This window comes from Oncorhynchus kisutch, linkage group LG23 (assembly GCF_002021735.2).
Source record: "Oncorhynchus kisutch isolate 150728-3 linkage group LG23, Okis_V2, whole genome shotgun sequence".
NCBI classification, from domain to species: domain Eukaryota; kingdom Metazoa; phylum Chordata; class Actinopteri; order Salmoniformes; family Salmonidae; genus Oncorhynchus; species Oncorhynchus kisutch.
The window spans coordinates 27,067,336-27,088,811 of record NC_034196.2 but is presented as its reverse complement, the minus strand read 5'-3'; the positions used below and the strand labels follow the sequence as shown (position 1 = coordinate 27,088,811).

Genomic DNA, 21,476 nt, shown 5'->3' with positions numbered 1-21,476 from the left:
GGCCAGTATCATGCATGTGGGTGAATGAGTATGCCTAGCTTGTCTTTTTTGCTTTACTTCACATAAATCACGATGGCTAAACACACACACACACACACACACACACACACACACACACACACACACACACACACACACACACACACACACACACACACACACACACACACACACACACACACACACACACACACACACACACACACACACACACACACACCGTATTAGAAAACTCCAAAGTCATCCAGTTTGCTCTAATCATTACAATTAGTCCTGAATTATCACCGGACTCTGACAGACGTTCCTTGTAACTCTCTTTTATTTCCACCCCGTGCTAATCAGCCGCTCTCATTACAAACGCTGATTAAACTGCAAATTACCCAGCAGTGGCCTCCATCCGCGCCTACCAGCGCCCCGCTCAATATCAATTAAGTCTAGCAGCCCTTCGGTAGTCTCCCAGCGCTTCCAAATTCTTGATAGCGCCACTTATTAGTTTGGAAAACTCGGAAAATACCAATAATCAACGGTCATGGAGCTAAAGGGAAAAGCGCCAACGGATTTTCTTTCTTCCCCCTTGCAGTTCGAATAGATTAGGCCTACGGTAAAGCCTGGCTCTCTTTTTCGTAGCGCATTAGCATCATGCACCCCTATGCTGCAGGCCTCAGTAATAACCACGGTGACCTACACTGTCGAGCATGTATGAGCTAGCGCATTCGTTCCATTTTTCCCCCCAAAAATGTATTCTCCCAAAACGTGTCAGTGGCCATTGCAAAGGAGGATACATGTATTCGACAAGGTAATATCTATGGGTTTTGGGAGTCACTTTTGGAATTAATAAATCGTATTAATGCTTGACAAATCTCAAATATTACATAATTAGGTCGTTACGGAGGCAGGGTGAATGAATATATGTGTTTTCACTGGCTTTATTTAACCTCTTTAGTTCGCTGGAACAGTTAATCACAGCTTATTTTATTTATTTAATTAGAGAGGGATTTCATGTTCTTAATATGACTACAATTATTTCTCTCTCTCTCTCTCCCTCTCCCTCTCCCTCTCTCTCTCTCTCTCTCTCTCTCTCTCCCTCTCTCCCTCTCTCTCTCTCTCTCTCTCTCTCTCTCTATATATATATATACCTGTAAACCTGTCCAACCGGTGAAAGTGGACATAAAATGGAGGGATAGAGGCAGAACCGAATGTTGTACAATCCTCTGAATCATGGTTTTGATTGCAATTGTTTTAGGCTACAATAACATAATCTTGAATTGTTCTACTATGTAGCCTAACATTGTTGTTATTATATTATTATTTGTAGTCACCTCGTAATATTTATTTGTTTTGATGCTGTCATGAAAATACGATAGTCCTATAACAAAATGAGCATAGTAAACTAATTGTAGTAGTTTAAACTGTATATTATTATTATTATTATCAAGTGAGCCTGCTTAGGAATGATACAACTAATCAAACTTATCAAAACAGATTGCATTGATGATATCATTCAGGTTATGTTCTGTCTCAGAAATGATTCATTATTTTAAAACATTATACAGACCGTATTTGAGTGCCTTCACTGCAACTAATAAACAATAACAAAAAGTGCAAAATATACAGTACGATAACAGATTGCATTGAGGGGTTTAGAGAATGCATTCTTTGAAGTTGTGTAAGCGGTTGGTAAAATATCAACAATGCATCTATCTATTCAATTTGACATACATTTCAACGCACACATTTCAACTGGTAGGTTATAATAAAATATCTGATGACTTGCTTTATTTTGTGATGCAAGTCAAGGGGACCTTGAATGCCATGAAATTAAATCATTTTTCACAACACAAATCATTACCAGACTAGGACGCAGAGATCCAAAGGGCATAGAATGGGCTGTCTTTGGAAGATACACAACCATTTGCTTATGCCCCAACTAATCAACTAGCTGTGCAGACAAATATTTGCAACACAACACAACATGGTGGATCTTGAATTACTATTCACAGTATCCAAGGTTCTCAAATTAAGGTCTTCGAGGATCTAGGCTATAGAATCCAGAACATGTAGTATAGGCTAATTCATTATTACAATCATTTATATTACACATATAAACATATAAACAACTCACAAATGTATTTAGGCAAAATGCATTTGAACGAAGCACATGGAGCAACATGGAAGCAAGCCAATATCCCATATCATGCTTAATAATTCAGCAGTATATTGTGAAGTTTCGTTAAATCTCCATATGTACACTTAAAACCCCTCTGTAAATGTTTTATTGACGCACACGCACGCACACAGGCGAACACACACAGTTTTAAAATCAAATAAAAAAATCGAAGGAGGCAAATTCTGTCTCTTTGGGGCATTTGTTGACTACAACCTGGGAGTATAAATGAGCAAGACTCACTGTGGTCAATACTACTTTCCTGAACAGACATGGACCCATTCGGGTATTTTCTGAATGTTTCATTCCTTCCTCCCTAATCCGAGCCCATCCGTTTTCAATGATCTGACATCATGAATAGGTGAAATCAGTAGAAATGTTGCTTTTGCTTTCACGTGTCCAATAGCGTAAAACCAGTCATTTGAATCCCACATTTCTCGATATAATTGCCTCTTGTTTGACATTATTTCAGTAGATCTTGTATCATCACAATACAAGTAGGCCTACAATTTTATTTCTAGCTGCATCATCGATTCATGAGACACATCAAATTCTTAGCCTTTCTGTCCCAAATGCTTGGAATTACTCAAAGTGGGACTTCCGCCCCAAAATATCCGGGATTTTGGGCAAGTCTCTACTGCCCCCATTGTAAATTGAAATTTAAAATGTGCTCTCGAATTTCTGGTGCAGAGGACTGAAGTGCGATGACGCGAGGGTGTAACATGCTGACAAGAACGGGCACGCGTGTGCATCCGCCATCGTTCGCATGTTGATTTTGTCTATCCACACCAGATACATTTTGAGTCACACAAAATCATGTGTTCTCTATTACAATAATTAATCCACAGATAAAAGGGGCAAATAAAGTTAGTTTCTAGTAATCTCTCCTCCTTCAATCTTCTTCTTCTTCTTATTCTTTGGACTTTAAGGTGCATTACCACCACCAACTGGTCTGGAGTGTGGACCTCAGTTAATCTTTCAATCAATTCAACTTAAATTAAATTAAATTCAAAGGGCTTTATTGGCATAGGAAGCATATGTTTACATTGCCAAAGCAAGTGAAATAGATAATAAACAAAAGTGAAATAAACAATCAAAAGTAAACATTACTCTCACAACAGTTTTGGAGGAATAAAGACATTTCCAATGTTATATTATAGCTATGTACAGTGTTATAATGATGTGCAAATCACCCACATAGGTATATGCTCCTAAAAACCAATGAGGAGATGGGAGATGTGGGACTTGCAGCGCATCAAGCATTAAAAATAGAACGAAGTTCTATTTTAGTGCCTGGCTATGCAGACTTGTTGACACGCGCCAGCAGTTTGGATTCAATTATTGAATAACATATACAGTGGGGAGAACAAGTATTTGATACACTGGCGATTTTGCAGGTTTTCCTACTTACAAAGCATGTAGAGGTCTGTAATTTTTATCATATGTACACTTCAACTGTGAGAGTAGGAATCTAAAACAAAAATCCAGAAAATCACATTGTATGACTTTTAAGTAATTAATTTGCATTTTATTGCATGACATAAGTATTTGATCACCTACCAACCAGTAAGAATTCCGGCTCTCACAGACCTGTTAGTTTTTCTTTAAGAATCCCTCCTGTTCTCCACTCCTTACCTGTATTAACTGCACCTGTTTGAACTCGTTACCTGTATAAAAGACACCTTTCCACACACTCAATCAAACAGACTCCAACCTCTCCACAATGGCCAAGACCAGAGCTGTGTAAGGACATCAGGGATAAAATTGTAGACCTGCACAAGGCTGGGATGGGCTACAGGACGATAGGCAAGCAGCTTGGTGAGAAGGCAACAACTGTTGGCGCAATTATTAGAAAATGGAAGAAGTTCAAGATGACGGTCAATCACCCTCGGTCTGGGGCTCCATGCAAGATCTCACCTCGTGGGGCATCAATGATCATGAGGAAGGTGAGGAATCAGCCCAGAACTACACGGCAGAACCTGGTCAATGACCTGAAGAGAGCTGGGACCACAGTCTCAAAGAAAACCATTAGTAACACACTACGCCGTAATGGATTAAAATCCTGCAGCGCACGCAAGGTCCCCCTGCTCAAGCCAGCACATGTCCAGGCCCGTCTGAAGTTTGCCAATGACCATCTGGATGATCCAGAGGAGGAATGGGAGAAGGTCATGTGGTCTGATGAGACAAAAATACAGCTTTTTGGTATAAACTCCACTCGCCGTGTTTGGAGGAAGAAGAAGGATGAGTACAACCAAAATAACACCATCCCAACTGTGAAGCATGGAGGTGGAAACATCACTCTTTTGGGATGCTTACCTGCAAAGGGGACAGGACGACTGCACCGTATTGAGGGGAGGATGGATGGGGCCATGTATCGCGAGATCTTGGCCAACAACCTCCTTCCCTCAGTAAGAGCATTGAAGATGGGTCGTGGCTGGGTCTTCCAGCATGACAACGACCCGAAACACACAGCCAGGGCAACTAAGGAGTGTCTCCGTAAGAAGCATCTCAAGGTCCAGGAGTGGCCTAGCCAGTCTCCAGACCTGAACCCAATAGAAAATCTTTGGAGGGAGCTGAAAGTCCATATTGCCCAGCAACAGCCCCGAAACTTGAAGGATCTGGAGAAGGTCTGTATGGAGTAGTGGGCCAAAATCCCTGCTGCAGTGTGTGCAAACCTGGTCAAGAACTACAGGAAACGTATAATCTCTGTAATTGCAAACAAATGTTTCTGTACCAAATATTAAGTTCTGCTTTTTTGATGTATCAAATACTTATGTCATGCAATAAAATGCAAATGAATTACTTAAAAATCATACAATGTGATTTTCTGGATTTTTGTTTTAGATTCCGTCTCTCACAGTTGAAGTGTACCTATGATAAAAAATGACAGACCTCTACATGCTTTGTGAGCAGGAAAACCTGCAAAATCAGTGTATCAAATACTTGTTCTCCCCACTGTATGTGTATGCCATCACGCGCATGTTAATTTTGTCCATCCCCACCAGACGCGATCTGGACACGCATGTTGAAATATCGAAACGAACTCTGAACTAACTATATTAATTTGGGGACAGGTCAAAACACATGAAACATTCATGGACATTTAGCTAGCTTGCTGTTGCTAGCTAATTTGTCCTAGGATATAAACATTGGGTTGTTATTTTACCTGAAATGCACAAGGTCCTTTTTTTCCTGGATCTTTGCAGAATTTTGTCCATTCTGAGTCACACACAATCGTGTGTTCTCTACTCCAACAATTAGTCCACTGATAAAAGGGGAAACCTAGTTAGTTTCTAGTAATCTCTTCTTCTTCTTCTTCTTCTTCTTCTGTGGACTTTATATGATGGTTGGCAACTAACTTTAAGGTGCATTACCACCAACAACTGGACTGGAGTGGAGTGTGGACCTCAGTTCAGCTTTCACCCACATGGGTATATGCTCCTAAAAACCAATGAAGAGATGGGAGAGGCAGGATTACAGCCCGTTAAGCATAAAAAATATAACCAAGTTCTATTTTAGCACCTAGCTATGCAGACGCTCGTTGTCGCGCACAATCAGTTTGGGTGAAATGGTTGAATAACATGTATGTGTACATTTATTTTCTCATTGCTTGCACACGCGAAACGAGGGTGGTGTGGTCAGCATGTAAGAATGGGGCTTAACTTCATCTCCTGTGTACACCTTCCTTTGAGTACAGACAGTACCTTCATCTCCTGAATACAAACCAACTAACTTACTTATGAGTCTACATAGATGCCCTCTTGAGAACCTTGAGCATCTCGAAATAGAGTTAGTCGGCAGTGATGAAGTGGACCTACTTGCCACGACAGGTGTGACTTCCAACGTTTGCCCTGTGAATCCTACTGGAGATGATTTTGGACCTGTAGGAGTGACATTTTTGGAAATAGTGGATTCCTGCATTTTGGCCGACCCATATGTTGTGTCAAGTTGGGTAAAGTGCAAACTGGGAATGGTTACATCTGTGAAAGTTTAGAGAAGTGGAATTGTTAGCATTTTTTGTGCATCCTCTGTCCAGAGAAAATGGACACCTGACGTCACGCAACTCGGGGCTCAACCTGTGTCATGCTTTGCTTTCAGGAGCAGGGCACCCTCAAAGGAGGGATCAGTGGGTTAGAGTTGAGTGTAGAGGTGGATCAAATGAAAAAGTATATTCCTGGTGTTATATTCCTGGTGTTTGGTGAAACGTAGACACGGTGGAAATGGCGAGACTGAGAATACCCTGTTTGTTGAGCTTTGACACAGAGTTTCTAGCTGATAAAGTCCGGTTAGATTATATTTGTAGAAATGAGACAGAGAGGGCCACCTCGCTTCCCGTTCTTAGGAAACTTTGCAGTACTTAGTTTTTTGAATGTTTTATTTCTTACATTGTAAAAGCCCAGAAAATGTTGTGTTATTACATACAGACATATTCTTAATTCCATTCCTTTACTTAGATTTGTGTGTATTGGGTATTTGTTGTGAAATGGTTAGATATTACTTGTTAGATATTGCTGCACTGTCCAAACTAGAAGCAACAAGCATTTCGCTATACCTGCAATAACATCTGCTAAACACGTTTATGTGACCAATACAATTTGATTTGATTTATTTACTATTCTGTGAGGGCCTATTTCCTGAACCCGCTACAAGTGGTGTAATAGTTTAAAGTACTAAGTGTTTTTTGGGGTAGGTATTTGTACTTTACTTTATTATTTATATTTTTGGCAACGTGTACTTTTATTCCACTACATTCCTTAAGAAAACAATGTACTTTTTACTCCATACATTTTCAATGACACCCAAATATAGGCCTAAGCGTTACATTTCAAATGATTAGCAGGACAGGAAAATGACCCAATTCACGCACTTATCGTTATCAAGAGAACATCCCTGAACATCCCTACTGCCTCTGATCTGGCAGACTCACTAAACACAAATGTTTTGTTTGTAAATAATTTTTTTGGGGTGTGCCCCTGGCTATCCATAAATAAACAAAAACAAGAAAATTGTGCTGTCTGGTTTGCTTAATATAAGGAATGTGAAATGATTTCAACTTTTACTTTTGATACTTAAGTATATTTAAAACCAAATAGTTTTAGACTTTTACTAAAGTAGTATTTTACTGGGTGACATTCACATTGTCTTGAGTAATTTTCAATGAAGATATCTTTACTTTTACTCAAGTAAAATGGTTAATGTTTCCTCCACTGCCTGCTATGGTGCTAAAGGTGCCAAGGATTCGGACATGTTGCAGCAGTATGTAGAAAGGAGATCCCTCAATGCGAGAAATGTGCAGGACATAGTCTGAGAGAGGGTACAGTTGGGATGGAGAAAGCACTTTCTTGCATTTATAGCCAAGGTGATCAACTGCACTGCGCTGATGGAGCAGAAAAGAACACAAGATAGATGTGGTAGTTGCAGCAGCAGATAAATATATGGGTATGAAAGATTTTAGTGCAGAAGATCTACAGGAAGTTTTGAGAGAAGGGATTCCATCCTCCCAGGCCAACGGCCTGGTGTAGTATCGTTTAGGGCCAAAGTAGTGGGATGGGGTGGTGTTTTGGGGGGGGGGGGGGGGGGGGAATAGTGTATAGGTGCAGGATAAGATCGATTTAAGATTTTCTCGTTCCTCTTTTACCTTTTTTGTTTGTGACCACAATTTGCAACCATCATTCCAACCTGAGAAAGGAAGCCATACGCAACACGGTCTCGTCTGCCGGAAAGTCAAACAAAGAATATGAAGAAGAAGAAAACGTGCTCAATGACTGTGATGTGCTCTGCTCCTCTCACGCAACACATAGTGCGCATGCTCACTCACATAAATCTGCCCAGGATTTCGTGATATTATTGTGCTGTGTTGGATAGCAGTAGTTTCACCGTTTTTCGATTGACTATTGACTTATTGTTTATTTTGAGAATATCAGTTAACATGGCAGATCCAAGAATACGACAGATCAAAATCAAGACTGGCGTAGTAAAGCGGTAAGTGCCGTTTTTACCTAATACAATATTTAAAAGATAGCAGGCTAGCTAGTCAGCTTGCTAACTGTCTAACATGCTACACCCATGCTATACCCACAAGGCCGCGGATATCTACTTCGGCTCGAGACAGAAGTCAGACTATGCTTCGAGAGTATTTCGCCGGCATATATTTAACTATACAACGGTGCTTTAGGGAGGTGCGTGAATTATCAGTCAAAATAAGGCAGTAACGACACAATAACCTGTAATTCATAACATATTTGAACAATCTAAATTGTATGTTGAGTGACATTTTCGTATTTCATACAACGTGTTTATAACAAGTGCGCTTGTGCTATTGTTAGCAAGTCATCCCTGTTGTGTTGCCTGTAACTGTTAACAGCTAGCATACAAGCTAACATACAACATGCTTTGCATTCACTTAGCCTCTGCTTATTGCGCACCTGCTATCTGGCCTTATTATATTACAAGCTTACTAGTTGGCAGGATGGATAGTACTGCTACCATTGTTTTCTCTTGTCACTCATCAGAGCCGTATAGATCAGGCTTTGTTGCTACGTTTTCATGTGAATGTTGGCTACAGGCCTATTAATGATCAGCGACGGTACAGTTGTAAACAGGCCCAAATGCAGGCATTTGATGCACTGAAGCTAATTTTCTGCAATCTCATCTGAGCCAGCCTCTTTTGTAGAAAAGGCAATCATGGTTTTAGCTTAGAGTTGCACAAATCAAGTTGTTGGGGTCACATGCACATTAAGCAGATGTTTTTGCGGTTGTAGCAAAATGCTTGTGTTCCTACCTCCAACAATGCTGTATTATCTAACAATTCACAAAAATACACACAAGTCTAAAAGTAAAAGAATGGAGTTAAGAAATATATCAATATTACGATGAGCAATGTCGGAATGGCATTGACTAAAATACAGTATATCCATATGAAATTAGTAAAACAGTATGTAAACATGATTTAAAGTGACCAGTGATTCCATGTCTATGTACATAGCGCAGCAGCCTCTATATTGCAGGGTTGAGTAACCGGGTGGTAGCCGGCTAGTGATGGCTATTTAACAGTCTGATGTCCTTGAGATAGAAGCTGTTTTTTTAGTCTCTCTGTCCCAGGTTTGATGCACCTCTACTGACCTTGCCTTCTGGATGATAGCGGGGTGAACAGGCCGTGGCTCGGGAGGTTGATATCCTTGATGATCTTTTTGGACTTCCTGTGACATCGGGTGCTTTAGGTATCCTGGAGGGCAGGCAGTGTGCCCCCAGTGATGCGTTGGGCAGACTGCACCACCCTCTGGAGAGCCCTGCGGTTGCGGGCGGTGGAGTTGCCCAACCAGGTGGTGATACAGCCTGACAGGATTCTCTCAATTGTACACCTGTAAAAGTTTGTGAGGGTCTTAGGGGCCAAGCCAAATTTCTTCAGCCTCCTGAGGTTGAAGAGGCACTGTTGCACCTTCACAACACTGTCTGTGTTGGTGGACCATTTCAGATTGTCAGTGATGTGTACTCTGAGGAACTTGAAGCTTTTCACCTTCTTCGCTGCGTGTCGTTGATGTGGATAGGGGCGTGCTCCCTTTGCTGTCTCCTGAAGTCCACAATTAATTCCTTTGTTTTGTTGACGTTGAGGAAGAGGTTATTTTCCTGGCACAACTCCGCCAGGGCCCTCACCCCCTCCCTGTAGGCTCTCTTGTCATTGTTGGTAATCAGGCCTACTACTGTTGTCGTCTGCAAACTTGATGATTGAGTTGGAGGTGTGCGTGGCCATGCAGTCATGGGTGAACAGGGTGTACCCTTGTTGTTTCCTGCCTTCACCACATGGGGGCACCCCGTCAGGAAGTCCAGGACTCAGCTGTATAGGGCAGGGTACTAAGGGTACTATGGTGTTGAAGGCTGAGCTGTAGTCAATGAAAGCCTTTCTTACATAGGTATTCCTCTTTTCCAGATGGGATAGGGCAGTGAGCAGTGCGATTGCATCGTCTGTGGATCTATTGAGGTGGTATGCAAATTGGAGTGGGTCTAGGGTGTACGGTGGAGGTGATATGATCCATAACTAGCCTCTCAAAGCACTTCATGATGACAGAAGCGAGTGCTACGGGGCGATAGTCATTTAGTTCAGTTACCTTAGCTTTCTTGGGTACAGGAACAATGGTGGACATATTGAAGCAAGTGGGGACAGCAGGCTGGGAGAGATTGAATATTGAATAAAAAGCGGGCAAAGAAGGTGTTTAGCTTGTCCGGGAACAAGGCTGGTTTTCCTTTTTGTAATCCATGATTGTCTGTAGACCCTGCCACATATGTCTCGTGTCTGAGCCGTTGTATTGCGACTCCACTTTCTCTGCACTGATGTTTTGCCTATTGATTGCCTTACAGAGGGAATAACTACACTGTTTGTAATCAACCATATTCCCAGTCACCTTGTGGTTAAATGCGGTGGTTTGCACTTTCAGGTTTGCGTGAATGCTAACATCTATCCATGGTTTTTGGTTTGGGTAGGCTTTAATAGTCACAGTGGGAACAACATCCCCTATACCACATACGTCTCTCGTCTGAGCCGTTGAATTGTGACTCCACTTTCTCTGTACTGATGTTTTGCCTATTTCTGACTCCCGAGTGGCACAAGGGTCTAAGACACTGCATCTCAGTGCAAGAGGCATCACTGCAGTACCTGGTTCGAATCCAGGCTGCAACCGGCTATGATTGGGAATCCCATAGGGCGGCACACAATTGGCCCAGCGTCGTCCGGGTTTGGCTGAGGTAGGCCGTCATTGTAAATAAGAATTTGTCATTGACGGACTTGCTGTTTGAGTTTCTGCCTATAGGAAGGGAGGAGCAGGATGGAGTCCTGATCTGATATGTCTAAGGGAGGGTGGGGGAGGGCCGTGTAGCCATTCCGGAAGGGGGAGTAACAATGGTCGAGAGTTTTTAATGCACGAGTACTATAGAACTTTGGTAGCATTTTCCTCAAATTTGCTTTGTTAATATCCCCAGCTACAATAAATGCGGCCTCAGGATATGTGGTTTCCAGTTTCCACAAAGTCCATTGTAGTTCCTTGAGGGCCGTTGTGGTATTGGCTCGAGGGGGGAATATACACCTCTGTGACTATAACCAAAGATAATTATCTTGGGAGGTAATACGGTCGGCATTTGATTGTGAGGTATTCTAGGTCGGGTGAACAAAAGGATGAGTTGCTGTGCGTTATCACAACCACACCATAAGTAGTTGATCATAAAAGATAGACCACCACCTTTCTTCTTCCCGGAGAGTTCTTTTTTCCTGTCTGCGCAGTGTACTGAGAACCCAGATGGCTGTATGGACGGGGACAGTATTTCTGGAGTGAGCCACGATTCCTTGAAACAGAGTGTTAGGTTCTGGGTGCAATTATTATCATATCCTGGGTGCAAATGACTGATGTTTTTCCTTACAGGGCATTCAGTCCCCACAGTCCAACATCTGACCATAATCTGTTGTTTTTTCAGTTGAACAAACAACAGCAGTCAGGATAAGATCTAATTCTCTAATCACTGTTATTATACTTTTAATTCCAGCATATTTTTCTTTCTGTTGCAGACATTTGATATTTTCATTCAGGCTAATCTCCTGAAAGCTACTCAGTAGCTTCTATTAATTGAAAAAATTCTGTCATAACGCACTGGGTGTCATAATAGGTCTATTTGCTAATCCATAAATAGTAAAGTAGGTCTAAGTATGAAGAGGATTTATCTCAGTCTTGCTCTCCCCCTTGGTTCCCTCTGTCCCTGGCCCTTTGTGTAAATGTGCTATCGATCTCATTTTGATAAGGGTCACATTACTAACGGGGCTCCCTGATGAGTGTGGGTAATGGCAGTACCGGCTTAGAACTCTCCCTCAGAAGGTGATGTCACAGAGAGGGTGTCTGATGCAGTGGAGAAACTGTAGGCCCGCTGGTGTAATGAGAGGTGGTGCAGGTTCAAACACATCTCCATTCTAGAATGGCTTCCTTTACATTATAAAACATCTCAATTATCATTCCTTTCCCATTCAGAATAGGTTAATTTAATCATTAGCTGTCCTAGAAATGTAATATTTTACTGAGATATAAAGTAAGGAGATATCCATTACCCATTCAGTGGCCTCCAGCATGACCTTGATAAGGGAACCTGCAGCCTCTGTTCAAAGTCAGATGGAACAGACTGCCTTTTGCTCTCTCTGTACTCTACCCTACTATGTCTTCCTGTCTCTCTCTCCCGCTGTCTCTCTCTCCCGCCCACTCTCTCTCCCGCTCTCTTTCTCTCTCATTCCCCATGTTATTAAAACCCTAGTAGCAGCTCCCTGTCTGCTCTCTCCCAGTAAGGCCTGTTCCAGTGGCTTTGTGGCATTGTACATTCCAGTCAGTACCTATTCTCTGCCCTAGCGAGGCGGATGCCCTTAATAAAATGACAACAGTAATTTGGCTTTGTCATTCGGGCATTGGGCTAGGCCGGGGCTCAAAAATACAGTGCTGTTGGAGGAGGCAGCGGCAGCGGCCGAATGCGTGTCGGATCTCTAATTCCCTTTTCTTCCTTATTTTCCAGAGAGATGCCTTTTCCATTAAGTCCAGGGTGGCAGGTCTATTTAAAACCAGCCACGACCCCACCCCTCATTCACACACACAGCGCTCCTAGAACCAGCCTGAGAGAAATAAAACATTAACATCAGGCCTAGATGAGAGAAGGTGGGGGTGGACATTTTTATTAGACTGTCCTTCAGTTTTATTCAAATTATTTCAATCCCCCTTTCCTCTCCTTCCCCTCTCCCTCATTGCTGCCTTCTTTTCCTCTAAATAACCTCAGAGGTGACATCCTTCATTCGGTGCAAAGCCTGAGAGAGAGGAAAAGAGAGGTGCAGGGCTCCTCTGCTGTTCGTTGTTGCATATGCTGCCCGTTTAAACAGCATCTTGATGGAAACGTATTAAAATGAGCGATAATTGACGTAAAATATGACAGAGTGCCGTTGGCTTCCTCAGCTAAGCAAGGCACCACGGCAACACTGAGGAGAGGTTGTTTCTGGCTAATGGACCTGATTAATGAAGGATTGCACACGAACCAACGCACGCAGCTGATTTTATGAAAAATGAATTCCACGTTGTCATCCCGACAAGCAAAGCTGCAGCCGGAAAAATACTATTAGTCGGGAATCATTATCAATAGCAATATTTTCAAACTCCATTATGCCAATGAAGGTCTGAATTGATTTAATAGATTTAGTTCCATTTGGTCCCTAATTGATAAATAATCAACATTTATCAATGTACTCAAGCCCATTTTCACTAACAATCAAGGAAGAGTGGTCCATTTATCACCTGACTTGGTCCAAATTTGAAACTAAATTGATGATCAATTAATCGTAGGAAGGGCCTGTAGAGTGTGTGTCCTGCTAGAGGTGGCAGTTAAGCGGAGACCGTCAGATAACCGTGGTGATCATGCAAAGAAGGAAGGCATGGGGCTTTACCGAAGTAGACCCACGGTTCTATTATACCCACACTGGACACATCTGGAAACAATGGGACATATTGGTTAGGTTACTGTTACTTCACCTGGTGGTTAGTTGAATGAGAACTCCTCCTCCTTGACATCTTGAGGGCTTCAATGATACAGCTTTTGGTGTTGGTGTTTTTCTGTGTGTTTTTAACTAATCTACTAGGCATGAACTTTGATTTGTTTTTATTGTGTGTTGTGTTTAACTAAACGGTGCTGTCTTGTCATCTGTTTATTTCCTCCCCAGGCTGGTAAAGGAGAAGGTCATGTACGTCAAGGAGACCAGGCAGCAGGAGGAGAAGATTGAACGACTGAAAGCAGAGGCCTGCGACGAAGAGGCCGACTCCGAGGCCAGGTATGTCATCAAGAAACAGGTGGGTGAAAACACAGGAGAATAAAGTATGTTTACATTCAGTTGTAAACATACTTTACATACATAGGCCAACCCATACTTTACATTAAGTTGCTTTTATAGCTGTATAGTAAAGATGTTATAACTATAGTAATGTTGCATTATTAAGTTGTGACATAGTAGTTTAGTATTGTTTTGTGGTTGCATATTGAATTGATTTTAGAGATATTTTTATTATACAAGATGTTCAAATGCTGTGCAATGTTACTGTGTTACTACACAGGTATAAGAGCAACTTAATGGAAAGTGTTAGGAAGTGGTTTAAAAGGGATGCATTATAGCTTAAATCACATTGAATGTTCTTCTTAGTCAACATTTTATTTGTCACATTCATTGCTAAATGTGGAAGCGTTCTAATGTGCTTTATTTAACAAACCTATTGTCAAATAGAATTCTAGTACAGTAGCGAACAGACATTGCCAGTAGCCCTACATTCACTTTAATGAGGTCAGCTTAGTATCATTATGAAGAATTAGTCTTGGAGGTGGGGGGGATCGTTAGCGATTTAGTCATTTGCTGATTTAATGACATTATGTAACTTTGGAGGAGTTTGATAATTACTGACACATGCTGGTAATTTACTGCCGCTAGGAGATCGCTGGTGCATATCCTCTTCGTCTCCCTCGCTCTCTTTCGCTCTTAGTCCTTCTCTCCCTCCATCATTTTCCCTGCTTAGATTAGAATGAGAGGGTGATGGACAATAAAGACCCACGGTGGCTTGTGTCCTCTGTGTGCCCTACCTCGCAACCTTTGTTTTAATCTCAGCTATTCCAGGGATTACACCTTGTGGAGAGGATCATCTGTCATGCTTTCATGCACAATAGGCGGATGGATGGAGATCTGGATGGATGGATGGAGATCTGGATGGATGGATGAGATCTGGATGGATGGATGAGATCTGGATGGATGGATGAGATCTGGATGGATGGATGAGATCTGGATGGATGGATGAGATCTGGATGGATGGATGGAGATCAGGATGGATGGATGGAGATCAGGATGGATGGATGGAGATCAGGATGGATGGATGGAGATCAGGATGGATGGATGGAGATCTGGATGGATGGATGGAGATCTGGATGGATGGATGGAGATCAGGATGGATGGATGTTGGAGATCTGGATGGATGGATGGAGATCAGGATGGATGGATGAAAATCAGGATGGATTGAGATCAGGATGGATGGATGTTGGAGATCTGGATGGATAAATGGAGATATGGATGGATGGAGATCAGGATGGATGGCTATAGGGCAGTGTGGATGGATGGATGGATGGAGGGCAGGGTGGATGGATGGAGGGCTGGATGGATGGCTGGAGGGCAGGGTGGATGGATAGATTGCTGGAAGGCAGGGTGGGTGGATGGAGATCAGGATGGATGGATTGAGATCAGGATGGATGGCTGGAGGGCAGGGTGGGTAGATGGATGGCTGGAGGGCAGGGTGGAGGGATGGAGGCAGATCAGGATGATGGCTGGAGGCCAGGGTGGATGGATGGATGGAGGGCAGGGTGGGTGGATGGATGAAGGGCAGGGTGGATTAGTTATGTGTCTTTATCCTGCTGCTGATGGGATCATTCCACTGCACTGGTACTGAGAGGGCAACATGACCGCAACCACCTCACCATGTCTGTGTGTGCATCACTGCCTGTGTCTCTCCACCTCACCTCCGGAATTTCTTAGCGGTGTGTCTGACTAACGGTGTTAACTGAGTCCTCTGTGCTCTTTAGGGTGTCAGTCAGGGGAATTTGCCTTTCCAGAGTATCTCAGACCCAGACATTTCAGGCTCTAACTTAGCTTCCCCATAGGCGTAGTAATACCTTTCCATGCATGATCACCGTGATGCTACCTGCCCTAGGCGTAGTAATACCTCTCCATGCCTGATCTTCATGCCACTACCTCTCTGCTCTGGTCTTCTCCACTCACCCAGGTGTGCTGGAGGCAGAGCGAGGTGAGGACCCCTGCTGCTGCCCAACTCCATGCCCGATCAATAACTATATAACATTTTTCACGCAGGCAGAGAGCTTGTTGTGGGATGTTAACCTTAGCACAGCATATGTGGGATACTAAACCAAGACAAAACCTATTTCAAGGAACTGCACAGTGGAGCTATTGAAGCTGTAACACTTTGTTTTTCAACCTTTAATACATTACAATCTAATGCAGTGTTTTTCAACCTTTAATACATTACAATCTAATGCAGTGTTTTTCAACCTTTAATACATTACAATCTAATGCAGTGTTTTTCAACCTTTAATACATTACAATCTAATGCAGTGTTTTTCAACCTTTAATACTTTACAATCTAATGCAGTGTTTTTCAACTATTTTGCTTGGAGGACCCCTTGAAGAAAATATAACACAAGTGATATGTTTATAAATGGTGTAGGTGAAGACGGTAATGAAGGTGGTGGTGTTGATGAATAATCTGTGTTTTTCTCTGTGTGTTTCAGTTGGAGGTGCTACAGGAGTCCAAGATGATGGTTCCAGACTGTCACAGGCGTTTGACCATAGCACACGCAGACCTGTCCCAGATACTAGTAAGAACAGCTCCTTTAGGAAGGAAAAACGTTGAGAGGAACCAGACCCATCCTCTTTTGTCTTTCTTGCTGCAGGTTTATCCATAATAGTGTTTTTGGCTTCCATGTCGGTGTGTGTGACTGTCTAAAGTGACACACTGATCATGCAGGTGTGTCTGTCTAAAGTGACACACGGATCATGCAGGGGTGTGGATGGGTGTGTGTGACTGTCTATAGTGACACATTGATCATGCAGGTGTGTGACTGTCTAGTGACCGATATAAGAAGCCAGAGAGAGGAACACACACCCCACCTCCACACACATGCATGTCTCAGGGTCCTCACAATTAGCAGAGAGCAGGAGTCAGGCAGCCGTGGCCTCACTGAGAGACACGTGCGGAAGGGAGAGGAGGAGAGAGGAAATCACAGATGACTCCTCTGGAGGGGGGTGACGGGGTCCCTCTCCACCTCCTACCAAAGCCCACTCTCACTCCTTCCAATACACACACACGCACACACATTACTGTTCATTAGCAGTGCTGTCACTGCGATGGCCACCATAGGAACCCAGCAGCACTCGATTAGCACAGATGTGACCCTCACATACTTTATTTTATTTTACAGACTAGAACCGTTCCACTGTGAAATCAATATGTGGATTGTAAATGTTAATTTTTATTAAAAATGGACTATGCTAGGGTTAGGAAAAGGGCTTTAGTGTGATCATTTGGTGAATAGCCATGTGAATTGACTGTGGACTTTTTAATGGCTAGGTTAACTATGGGTTGATTGTAGAAGGTAAGTTAGATTTCGTGTAATGCTATTTGATGGGTTGGTAATTTTAAAAGTGTGTGTGATAGTGTTAGTATTGATATCCTGTATGTGCTTGTGTTTGCAGGAAACAGAAGAGGACTTGGCTGAAGCAGAGGAGTACAAAGAGGCCAGGACCGTATTGGATTCAGTGAAGCTTGAAGGATGATGTTCTCACTCTGTAATGCACTACTTAAATGTCTATTTCATTCATCTGGGCTTGTTTGGAAACACAGACAAACAAAATCGTTCAGCATCTTTTTCTCTTTCTCTCGCTCTTTTTTTGTATTTTTTATTTCTCCATTTGAAAACATCGTGCCGTCTGACGTCGACATCCTTCTCCTGAGTGTACAATCTCACACAAGCAGCAAATAAAAATGTATTTCTTTTCTTAACATGGGGGTTTGCTTGGTTTGTTTCTTCAACTATACAGCTGTAAATTAAGCCTGGTTGTATTGTTGAACTCATATTAAAGCTATACAATAGTACTGTAGTGTCTTGCATCAATTGATTTAGAAAGTGTTCCTCAATGTCTTGAATGGAGATATATTCTTCTTGATGATGACTGATTCAATATTTAGCCTAGTTTAATGTTTATTTGTTCTTAAGAATCAGGATAACAGTCAAAATAAGTGATGGACCAAAGAACATCCGAATGAGAGACAGGAGCTAGCTACAACCATATCAAATTACATCCAACTATATATCATCATATAACATCGTCCTAGTGTCTGTGTCATGGGATTGGATAGAGAAATTGGCATGATGTCTGTTCCTAGAGGTAAGAATCAGGACACCGACCTCCGCTGGTCAATGAAGTCCATGCAGCCTAGTGATATCATCAGCACTGTCATTGCGAACCAGACAGTCTGCAGTGGATCTGACAGGCTGTCCGCGAATTGACCAGTAGTCCTAGATGGGCATCAAGTCGCACTGTAGCTTGTCCACAAATTCACACGGCTTATTTTGGTCCGGAAATGTAGACATTTAAAAACTATAATTCAAGATTTTATTTTGGGTTAACATACTTTTTATGTTCCACTGTGGAATTTGCTAATAAATAGTTTCTGTTTACCTGACCAAAATATGCCTACCGATATGCCAACCAAATAAAGGAAACACATTCATTTCGTACATGGCCTATTTAAGTTAAATTTAATTCCATTGGTTAAATGAGTTTTTTTTTAAATGTAAGTCTTTATAAAACCCTAAACTGCTTGAAGATGTTTGGTGTAGGCCAATATATGTATTAGGTTGCTAAGCCTGTGTTAAAATCACTGCATATTAATAATATAATTTGATTCTAAATGTTAAATCTCATGGCCTATTTTTTTCTCTAAATTCACCCCCTTTCGAGGATAAGGCACCCAAGACACCTAAATGCCAGTCTAATAATACAAGACAAAAAACCTGACTGGGCAGACAAATTAAGGTTACATTTGTCTTATTTTACAGATTTCGATAATTATCGGGATCACCCCGAAGTCTTATTAACGCCCTAATGAGGCGCGCGTCTCTCCGTGACATCCAGCCGCTCCATCTCGTTAAGGAAATCGCTCTTCAATGCTGATTATTTTATTTGGAACCATAATTATATTTATTTCGGATAAATCACGGTCTAATCGAGTCCGCGCAGAGGGCAGCGGCGCTAATCGAAGCATGAGATGCGGTGGTGGTCCGCGGGCGCTACCTGGATTTGTGACCAAACATCGAAGCAAAGCGACGCACCCGGTGGATGTAGCCCTGGCAAGCACAGCGCCTCTCTCTTTTCTCGCTCCTCTTTCCTCTCCAGAACTCAAAGACAACAATTTATTACTTCTAATCCCCCGACTGTCACCAAATCACCTGCACGAAACAAGAATCTAATTTGTTAAACTGGCATTTCTGCAAATGGAAGATCGATTTAGAACTCTCTAATTGAGGGAATACAGACGCCCGATGAATTAGATTCACCCTGGATGAAGAGGAGGAGAGGAGAAGAATAAAAAGAAGGGAAAAGAGTCAACAAAAACCATCCTCGGTGTTAGCTCTCTGCACCGTGCGTGGCCCGAGACAAGAATGCACGCGGGAGAGTGGTGACGGGCATTGGCGGTGGTGACGGGCAAAAGGTAACACGCTGTGTCTCTTGCATGAAACTCCCGGTGCGCCAGCGAATGCCCAGGGCCCCCGGTGGAAAGAGAGCGGTGCACTGGAAATCTCCAGTTCCAATAGGCCTACTGCGTATAGAATTACATTTGTTTTTCTTGTGGTTTTATTAAAAGTCACTCCTCATCTCCAGAGCGCGTGAAAATGTCTACTTTCCACTCAGATGCGCTGCATTAACTTGCAGGGGGCGAATTGGTTTGTTTGTCTATTTGTATTTCTATGCTGGATAAGATTGATGTGGGCTTGTTATGGGAATCTCAGCCAGGGAGAGAAGCCACTGCTTTGCTCCTTGTTATTTACCCTAATTATAGCTTATTCAATTCAGCGAAATGAGGACCTTTATCTGACAAACACACACACACACACACACACACACACACACACACACACACACACACACACACACACACACACACACACACACACACACACACACACACACACACACACACACACACACACACACACACACACACACACACACAGACACACTGTGTTAAATTATGGGTTACAATTTCTTTAGAGAAATACATAGTAAAGGTGTTTACATACCCTAATACCGAGAATCCTTCAAATTAAAAAATAAATAAAGTAATAATAACATCAATAAATACAATCAAAATAATCATGGCAGCAAATTCAATTGCCTTATAGGCAGATGGCAAAAAAATGTATCGGCCTATTGGCTTTCAAGTCCCTTATTTCAATATTTTGCAGCAGAGGTTGCTGTTTATTTGCTATATTTGTTCGTGATGAACTCGTGATTGTATTCTATAAAATGTACTCAAAGGCTGATAATAAACAATAGCGTAGGCCTATTTGAGATATATTTGATGATTTCTGATGCTTTTGACTGATTGTATTAGGCCCATCATTATTATTATTGTTGTTATTGTTATAGAAAGGGGGTATGCCTATGGTTACACAGTGTAGGCCTACTTGCAACATTCCACCGGAGTAAACATATACTGAAAATACCTTTTGTCGCACCAGGAAACCGTTACATTTCTTCCCACAAATTACTTTAATTAAAAATAAAAAAAATCACCATGTTTCGCCAATAAAGCTTAAAATCCCTGTGCTTAATTTTGGGGCAGGTATTGTCGTACAGAGATTCAATATATAGGTATTGTACGAAGTAAACTAGGTGAATAAATTGCATTAGAGGGAGCAAATGTGTTTTCAGCCTAGTCGTTGTTTTTCTCCACTGTCTTTGAGCAACAATCTGAAACCTATTTACAAGAGGAAAATCACTTAATCCGCCAAAACAAATCCATCGTTTGCCCTTTACAGCACTGTAGAAAGATCAGACAATGTGCATCAAAGAGCGTGGAATTCAATATAAGGTCACTTTCTGCACAAAGCTTTTTAATAAAGCCTATGTGTATTTTCGTACATGATATATCCTTAAAAGTGCAGTTTTATTCCCATGCCTTGGAGCACCATGCCAATGCGCTTGCCTCTAGGCGTTTTCTCGGGTTAAATGTGTGCTGGAGAGCGGAGAGGAGTCATTCACTTTTGTTTGTACAGCCATAAAAGCCGTGAGCTATTGAAAACTCGTAAAATGAAGCGCGCAATCAATCACACCGCGCTATGCTGCTGTTCTGACTGAGCAGCGAAGACCAAACAAAGTAATGATTTTAAATGATCGTTATTGTTTCAGCGCACAACCGAAGACAGCCTAAACTGACACATATAAACTGGTAACATATTCAATAATTTTATAACGCTAATATGTTTACATCTCATTGATGTTGAATATAGAAAATAAAAGATGTATGCTCTTCAAATAAAAAGTGGGAAAGAACAACACAAACCCGGACATCTTGAATTACGCACACATTCTCTGCTCCGGCGCTTTAATCCACGTTCTGTGACATTTGGGATATGAAAACGCAGAGAAACAGACAATTGTTTCCAAATCGAATCCACACTCTTCTCTCTTTTTTCA

General features: G+C 42.0%; 1 protein-coding gene across 1 annotated transcript; it reads left to right on the top strand.

Annotated features, from left to right (window-relative positions):
- Window positions 1-7,965: 7,965 nt before the first annotated feature.
- On the top strand, window positions 7,966-17,868 carry tbca (tubulin cofactor a). The gene is made up of 4 exons (XM_020458194.2): window positions 7,966-8,146; window positions 13,890-14,016; window positions 16,505-16,591; window positions 17,469-17,868. Exons 1-4 carry the CDS (start codon window positions 8,094-8,096, stop codon window positions 17,547-17,549), a joined length of 348 nt encoding a protein of 115 aa, XP_020313783.1. The 5' UTR covers window positions 7,966-8,093; the 3' UTR covers window positions 17,550-17,868.
- Window positions 17,869-21,476: the final 3,608 nt, after the last annotated feature.

What these genes read in the sequence shown, in the direction of transcription:
- tbca (XM_020458194.2), top strand. Translation starts at nt 8,094, where the DNA reads ATGGCAGATCCAAGAATACGACAGATCAAAATCAAGACTGGCGTAGTA. An exon ending in GGTATGTCATCAAGAAACAG is followed by an intron (nt 14,017 to 16,504) that starts GTGGGTGAAAAC and finishes TGTGTGTTTCAG; the next exon opens with TTGGAGGTGCTACAGGAGTC. An exon ending in CAGACCTGTCCCAGATACTA is followed by an intron (nt 16,592 to 17,468) that starts GTAAGAACAGCT and finishes TTGTGTTTGCAG; the next exon opens with GAAACAGAAGAGGACTTGGC.